Source organism: Lipotes vexillifer, unplaced genomic scaffold (assembly GCF_000442215.2).
Source record: "Lipotes vexillifer unplaced genomic scaffold, Lipotes_vexillifer_v1.1 scaffold611, whole genome shotgun sequence".
NCBI lineage: Eukaryota > Metazoa > Chordata > Mammalia > Artiodactyla > Lipotidae > Lipotes > Lipotes vexillifer.
In genome coordinates this window covers 2,782,212-2,790,745 of record NW_006785619.1, presented here as the reverse complement: position 1 = coordinate 2,790,745, position 8,534 = coordinate 2,782,212, and the positions used below count along the sequence as shown (strand labels likewise).

The 8,534-nt window shown below is 52.2% G+C and overlaps 1 protein-coding gene across 1 annotated transcript in view; it reads left to right on the top strand.

The window, feature by feature from the left end:
- Positions 1-8,534, top strand: part of GAS7 (growth arrest specific 7) — a 211,149-nt gene that overhangs the window by 185,609 nt on the left and 17,006 nt on the right. The window contains exons 7-8 of the mRNA XM_007457844.1: positions 3,422-3,537; positions 6,078-6,152. Of these exons, the coding sequence (XP_007457906.1) occupies positions 3,422-3,537; positions 6,078-6,152 (191 nt within the window). The remainder of the gene's footprint in view (positions 1-3,421; positions 3,538-6,077; positions 6,153-8,534) is intronic.

Below are 8,534 nucleotides of genomic sequence, written 5' to 3'. Positions count from 1 at the left end.
GGATCTTCCCGGACTGGGGCACGAACCCGTGTCCCCTGCATCGGCAGGCGGACTCTCAACCACTGCGCCACCAGGGAAGCCCCTGCTCTGTCACTCTTGTAGGTGACCTTGGACAGTGTTTCTCCTCCTGGGCACCCTCCGTGTTTCCATCAAAGTCACAAGGAGGTTAGGCACAATCTGTAGGGGACTCCAGTTTGAATAATTCTGTGGTTCCAGAGCTTTTGCGTATTGTTCCATGGGTACGGAGTTTCAATTTTGCAAGATGAGAAAGTTCTGGAGGGGGATGGTGGTGTTGTTTGCACAACAGTGCAGATGTCCTTAATGCCACTGCACTGTGCACTTAAAAATGGTTAAGATGGTAAGTTTTGTGTGTATTTCTCCAAAATTAAAGAAATATCTTTTGACAGATTCAGAGTCCTACTCAGAAACTCTGGGAGTACTCCTGGACATTTGCATTTTAAAGTTCACAGTGGCTTTTAAAATGAAATCACCCCGTTCTGGAATCAGACAGTGGTGATCATTGTACGACCTGCGTATATATTAAAAACCAGTGAATTGCACACCTAAAAAAAGTAAACTTTGGCAGAGGCCCCAGTGAATCAGAAAGTTTAAAAATCAAAACTTTTTTTTTAACCACCAGTCAGAATGGATTATCTACCCTTTTTCAGATTTGCTAACCAAGTACTAGACAAAAATGCTTTTGTCTTTCTACCAGATCTCTTGCCCTTCAGAAGGCAGCCAAAGATTCCTATTGCTGTGTTTCTTCCAGATCTTCTGAGATATGTGCAGAGGCAGCAAATATTGTAAAAAGGGCTCTGGCTTTGGCGGCAGACACACCTCGGGGGCGGGGGTGAGCCCAGGGGTGAGGGTGAGCAGGGAATCCGAGTATAGGAGACCTCGCAGGCTCCATAAGTATGCTGGCTTTTATTCCGTTTGCAGCAGGAAGGTGGTGGAGGGTTTAAGCAGGAATCGGATGTGATCTGATTTGCCTGTGTCATGCAGGGAGGGCTGTAAACAGGCAGAAGTGCCTGTGAACCTGTGGGATGCCAGGAAAGATGGTGGCAGCTGTGGAGATGGAAGGGAAGAGCTAGGTTGGAGACATCATCCTTAAGGGGGGTGGGTGCAGGAGAGACGTCATCCATAAAGAGGGGAGCAGGAAACAGAGCATGCGGGGGAGACCAGCTCAAGCCCCGGGAATGGGCACCCTGGGAGCCGGAGGTCAGCGGGTGGTGGATGGCAGGGGATGGTAGGGAGCCAGGGGGAGTGGGTCATCCTGCTGCCGGTCAGCATCATCCAGGTCCCATCTTGATTCAAGCCCTCCTGGGACTCTGATACTTACCCCGGGGTTTTATCTCTCGGACCATCAAGGCCTTTTCCCCTCATAGAAATTTTTCTGCTAACACGGTTATTAAAGCCCACTTCCTCGGGCTGGTTTTCCCGGTGTGGACAAATCACTCAGCATATACATCCTCTCAGGGAGGCAGATTGGGGCTCCGTATTTCAAATAATTTTTCTTTGGCTTTCTCATCAAGATGTAGCATTCATACAATGGAGGGCACACGTCTTACATGTACTTGGAGTAACTTTTCAATGGCCAGAGCAGCTCCCTTGTGACATGGTGTGCCCTGTGTGGTGATGATCTCCCCGTCAAGAGAGGTGTTACAGTGTGGCTCAGAGGGCCCTGGGTCAGGGCAGCTGAGGAAGGGATCCTGCACTGGGAGGGAGTAGGGAGGTAAGTGGCGTTCTCCAGGTGTCACCAGCCCTTTTCTTTTCCCCTCTCGTAAAACAGCTGTTCTAACAGGATGTTAGAAGTGCAATCCATTCTTATTTTAGGGCGAGTGGTGGGAGACACAGCCTAGAATTGGAAGGACCTGACCGCTGTGCCCAGTGGCTGAGCTGAGAGATAGCCCAGGTCTTTCCAGATCCTGGGACAGGTTTCTCACTGATGCCCCTCTCTGTGGTGGCAAAGGACCTATTTTTTTGTTGTTGTTCTTTTGTTGTTTTTTTAATTAATTAATTTATTTTTGGCTCCATTGGGTCTTCGTTGCGGTGCGCGGGCTTCTCGTTGCTGTGGCTTCCCTTGTTGCGGAGCACGGGGGGCTCTAGGTACACGGGCTCCAGTAGCTGTAGCACGCGGGCTCAGTAGTTGTGGCTCACGGGCTCTAGAGCGCAGGCTCAGTAGTTGCGGCACACGGGCTTAGTTGGTCCACGGCATGTGAGATCTTCCCGGACCCGGGCTCTAACCCGTGTCCCCTGCATCGGCAGGCGGATTCTTAACCACTACACCACCAGGGAAGTCCTGTTTTGACCTGTTTTTAACTCCTCCCTTTAAGTATCAAAGCATTTGACTCTGGATTCCTGGTGGGAAAGGCTGCCTTGGAGTGGGGACAGCTCTAGGAGTGGTGCCCGCCAGGGTCCAGGAAGGCTCTGAGGGTTGATCTGCAGCCGTAGCTGTGGAAACAGATGCTGGATGCTTGTCTGGCAGGGAAGGCCATGCTAGGGGTACCAGGGAGGCAGGGAGGGTGGGGGGAGAGCAGGAGAGAGAGATTCAGGCGCCTTTGAGGAGGGTCAGGCACAGCAAAACAAAAATTTAATTTTGAAATTTTAATATTTGCTTGCAAAATGAATTGGGTACTAATTTCCCATTTCATTGACTTGGCCATCTTCCCCGAGTCCTGACGTTTCTTTAAAGTAACTAATTTAAATACCATCCACCGAAGACTTGGTATTTGCTGAACACTAGGCTAAGCTGTTTCCATGTGTCATTTGTCCTGAGATGACCACGTCAGGTGGTTGCCATTTTTTCCCCGGTTTCATGGAATGAGCAGCTCAGATTTAAAGTGAGGGAACTTGCTTGGGATTCCCCGTCTGGCATGTCAAACCTGGAAGCGGGCCCTTTCCCACTGCGGCTGCCCTTCAATCCAGCTTCTCCCTAGAAGTCACTACGATCTTTCATGCATGTGCGTTGGAGGATGCCACTGCCCAGCCAGTGCAAGAGAGGATGGCATGGCTCGGGGCTGGGGGTACCTGCGCCTGAGGTTACGCACTGTCTCCCAGCTTAGCCAAGATGCCAGGACTCCGCAGAGGGTCTAGCCAGCCCCAGCAGCTGCCTGGTGCCTGGTGCTCTTGGCCACATACCCTTCCTCCTCTTCTTTCCCAGGTTGTGGGGTTGAGGGGCACGCACATGGGGTGGCGGCAGCGATCAGGGCTTAAGCATCAGAGAGCACGTGGGGACAGGAGCGCCAGGAGAGGCGCGAGTTGGGGCAGCCAATACTCCTGCCCTTGTCCTCCCTCTGGGGCTGAGGACAGGGTTACCAGGCACATCGGGGTCCTTTCTGGGGTCTATCTTCCCTGCGCTCCATTCCTTCTGGCTCCAGACGCTGATGTCACCTAAACGCTGCTGCTTCTCTTTCCTTCCTAGGCTGATAAGAAGGACCCCCAAGGCAACGGAACCATGGCTGGGTTTGAACTCCTGCTTCAGAAACAGCTGAAGGGCAAACAAATGCAGAAGGAAATGTCAGAGTTCATCCGGGAAAGGTGAGGCCCGGGCCCTCCCAGCTCCGGGGACTGGTGACAGCACCCACCTCGGTCCCTGAGCCCGAGGGAGTGAGCAGACAGGGTGAGCACTGCACGCCAGCACTGGGCTTGGTTAGCACTAAGGGGAGCGCAAGACGGGAGTCACAGGCTTATGGCCCTTGGGACAGGTCTGGCCAGCAGATGTGTTGCTTTGGCCTGTGTGATGTTTTTAAAGATGTGAACCAACAACAGCAAAAGAAATTGGTGGATGTTACATTGAAGTCTGCATATCTGGCATCTCTGGGGAAAGAAGAAAGTCTGGCTCCATGGCTGTGCATCCCTCATGCAACAATTGGCTGGAGCTGAAGAGCAGCTGCCCCTGTACAGGGAGTGTGTGTTTCCAGTTTGCCGCAGTCCCCACTGCTCCCTAATGTCTCCCCACGCAGACTGCTTGGCCCCTTTGCTTACCTACGCATGCGCCGCCCTCATTTGAAGAGCCGTTCCTTAACGTAACAATAAAGGAGACTGTTACCTTTCAATTCATCTTTGAGCCAAAGCCATGTCCCAGGCCTGGGCATCCAGAAACCCCCACCCTCCTATTCCTGCTTTCAGGGAGCTCAGCCTACTGGGAGAGTCAGATAAGGTCATTACGGTAAGTGCAGGGATTATAATAGTGGTTTGCCTGCCCGTAGATGAAACAATAAATTCAGCCTAGTGGAAGTGGGGAGAGCTACAGAGAGAAATTCCTTCTTCATCTCCCCCCTCCTCAGTCTCTCCAAGTTCTGAGACCCTGTAAAGCACATACCCACACACCTGCACACTCATATAGGTGCACATACCCCCCACCCCGTTCCGCATGTGTGCTGTCTGGAGTTTCCAAGGCACACTGGAAATACTGATAGTAAATGGCAATATATTTTTTAAATGTTTCTCTTTTAATTATAGCAACAATAATCCAATAACAATTCTATGGCATTTTAAGGTATCTGTTTTCCTAAGGAGGCCTATTTTCTGTTGGTATAATCAAATCTTTATTTTATGACCCATTAAACTGGTAGGAGATTGAGAGATTCTGTAGCTCAGGTGTGAGAAAACAACAGTAGGAAACAGGCCAAGAGGGAAATGGCTAGAAAAGCCTAGTCTGAACATGCTTAGGGTTTACACTTTAGTAAAGAGGTCGTGTTAACAAATAAATGGAACCTTCCACATGAGAACACTGGTCTTCCCTGGGACAGGTGGACTCCTGTGACTTTTCTCAGTCCACCTGGGGTCTTGTAGAGGGGGACCTTTCAGAGCCGGGAGGGGTGGGAGCTGAGGTGCAGAGGTGAGAGCTGGGCCGGGGCTAGGGAGTGGGGTGGGGGGGGCATGGCAGACATCCGGTGAACCACGTGGCCACAGCTTAGGGGAGTGATGCCGGCTCTGGAGGGGACGGGCCTCGTGCCCAGTGCGTGTGGTTGGCATTGATGAGCCTTTGGAGATTTGAAGCTGAGAGCGTGACGTGGTGAGATCTGCTTTCTCCAGAGAACTCCTGGCTGGAGGCTGGCCGTCCATGGCCTCCTGGGGAGGGGAGGGACTAAAGGCTGAGTGGATGGAGAGGAAGTGATGGAAGCAGGCTTGAGAGTATGTGGAGACGGTGGAGCTGGTAGTGAGAGAAGGAGCGAGACTGAGCCTCTCAGCACCGAAGCAGGAAATAATCATGACTCAGAACACTGCCCTGGGACTCTGTCAGGCCACCCTTCAGCTCCTGATCAGCCTGGAAGCAAATGCTGCAGCCCTGGGAGCATCTCTGGGATTTTATTCATTTGCCAAGTGATGGACCAGGGGCCTCTCTGAGGCCCCAGCCCTCTGGCCAGCTCTGGTCGTCACAAGCACAGCTCCTCGGGGGACCACTTAGGCAGTGACTAATACCATGACAACACATTTTACACAGTTGTGCCAGATAATACTGAACACTCCCCGGAGAGCTGCCTTGAAAGTGTGTCAAGGGCCTGCCTGCCGGAAGCGAAATCCAAGGCAACTTCCCTCTCTGGGGAAGTGGAATCCACCGCAGAGCTGGGCACTGCTGGTTTCCATGGAAATGCTTGCACCCTGCAGGCTTGGAAGTTGGGGGCCCTGGGGTCTGGGAGAACGTAGAGAGGGCTTCTGTTCCTGCTTCGGAGGGGCCAACGCCACCTTGCAGGCTCTCAGCCCAGAGCTCTGGGGCTGGGAGAGGGGGCAGCCGTGGTCCATCATGAGTTACATTTCTTCGTTTAAGTGTTTGCTGTGTGTCCAGCCCTGTGCCAGGAACTGTGCAAATGACCACTCTTATCCGCACAGCCTAGGACACCGGTGCATATGCCTCACTTTGCAGATGAGGTTCAGACAATTTCGTTCATTTATTCATTCAACAGGTATTGATTAAGCACCTACTGTGTGTCAGGTGGACAGACAAGAGCCACGTACTCGCAGAGCTTATGGTCTGGCGGGTTCGTTTACATGGTTATTAATAAGTAGCAGGGCTGCAGGTCAGACCCACAGTCTAGTGCTGGGGAGCTGACATGTTGGATTTTCTCCCTTTGCAGGATAAAGATTGAGGAAGAATATGCAAAGAACTTAGCTAAGCTGTCTCAGAACTCCTTGGCTTCTCAGGAGGAGGGGTGAGTAGGGAGGACAGTGATGGGGGTGGGGAAGGAGAGGGGACACTTGAGGGGGGGGTCCCTTTTCACTGATCACTGATCGTTGCCATGGTCCCATAGGGATGGGGAGGTCTCCATAGATCTGGCTGAAGGTGAGTGCCCATGGTTCAAGGTGGACATTCATGATTCAAGGGGAACATTCATGGTTCAAAGTGGGCATTCATGGCTCCAGCTGGCCAGCCATGACTCCAGGTGTGGGCATTCACACTCAAGGTTGGCACTTCCATATTATCTACTGTCTAGCGGCCAAGGGCCTCCTGCCAGATGCTAGAGTATGTCAGGACCCCCTCTGCCCTGTCACCTGGTAGCTGGGAACCAGCCTCCAGATGCCAACCCCTGCTCCCCTTTCTCTGAGAGCAGGCTGGTAGGAAACTAGGTGTGACAGGATTCCACACCCAGCCCCCTTGTTTAGAATTCTCTCCTGTGGGCCTGAGGCCCAGGCTCCCCTCCTCCTCCTGCTGTGGCAGTCCAGACCTCCTTGGGTGGGACCCGGGCTGGGAGAGGCTCAGCCCCACCCTCCCAGCCACAGAAAGATCCCTAGTTGGGGAAAGACTGTAGCCTTCTCCGCTCCATCTGTTAACAAAGAGTTTCAACCTGTTGGTGGGAATGCAAAATGGCACAGCCACTGTGGAAAAGTTTGGCAGTGCCTCAGAAAACTAAACATAGGGTTACTGTATGATCCAGCAATTCCACTCCTCGGTTTATATCCAAAAGAATTAAAAGCAGATATTCAAATACATGTACACGCATGTTCGTAGCAGCACAGTTCACTATAGCCAAAAGGTGGAAACAACCCAAATGTCCATCAAAGGATGAATGCATAAACACATTGTGGTCTGTCCACGTTGGATATGCGGATACATGATGGAATATTATTCAGCCATAAAAAGGAATGTAGTACTGATCCACATTACTTTGTGGATGAACCTCGAAAACATTATGTTAAGTGAAAGAGGCAGGACACAAAGGTTGCATACTGTATGATCCATTTATATGAAATGTCCAGAATAGACAAATCCATAGAGACAGAATGAAGATGGGTGATTGCCAGGGGGTGGGAGAAAAGGGGACTGGTAACTGTTTAATGGGTACGAGGTTTCCTTCTGGGGTATGTGTTCATCTGATTGGGCTGCTGTCACAGAATACCGTAGACTGGGTGGCTTAAGCAACAGAAATGTTAATTACGGTTCTGGAGGTTGGGGAGTCCAAGGTCAAGGTGCCGGCCGGGTTGGTGTCCGGTGAGAGCTCCCTCCTTGCGTTGCAGGTGGCTTTTCCCCGGTGAGGAGAGACAAAGAGCTCCTGGTGTCACTTCTTCCCCACCCGTATGACCTCATTTAACCCTGATTACTTCCTTAGAGGCCCCATTTCCAGATAACAGCCACACTGTGGGTTAGAGCTGCAACGTCTGAATTTGCGGAACACATTCAGTCCATCACAGGGTGATAAAAACGTTTTGAAACTAGAGGTGATTGTCACACAAGATGGCAAATGTAGTAAATGCTTATCCTCTTTAAAGTAGTTAATTTTGTGTTATGTGAATTTCACCTCAATACTAAAACAAATACAGAGTCTCAGGAGGTTAGAGTTGAAAGGTCCCCCGAGGTCCTCTCTCTAGTCGGACCTCCCTCCAGTGCAGAGTCTGTTCGAATCCCTCCTACAAGGGGAAGTGAGCCCCCGGGGACGGAGAAGACATTCTGTCATGGGATGGCTGTGGTCGTCAGAGAGCTGTGATGTTGAACAAGGCCAAATCTGCCTGCATGGCTTGAATCCTTCAGGCGATGGGGCTTTGCCAACCAAATGTGGCTTTGATTAGGGCCTCTGTGTGGGCTCGCTGTCTAGCCAAGAGGCCGCCTCTGAATGGTTTTCATTGACCCAGCAGGCCACTGGGTGGTCCTGCGCGGCCAGTGTCTCTTCCAGGGACATAAATGAAGTTGCCTCCGGTTTCCTCCTACTCCCTGCACGGGGCCTGAGACCAGGGCAGGAAGGGAGCTTGTCGGGGAGTCTCCCCTCCAGCCTGGGCAGGGGGCTTTCCTAAGTACCCCCATGCCCTGCAATGCAGAGCTGCTCTGGAAGAGGCTTCCACCTCCTCGGCCTGAGCTGCTGCCAGGGACACTCCGTCCGGCCAACACGCACAGCATATGCTCCCAGCTGCACAAGCCAGGAGTCGGCCCTCGCCATCATGCCGTACACACGTGCACCCCCAAACACGGAGCAACCCGCCACACGCTCACGTTCCAGCATCGGCGCTGCTCACGTGCAACACGGCCAGGAACACATACCCCCCATCTCCCCTGCGTGCCCACACCACCCCCAGACACACGCTCCTTCCGGAGGCACATGGGC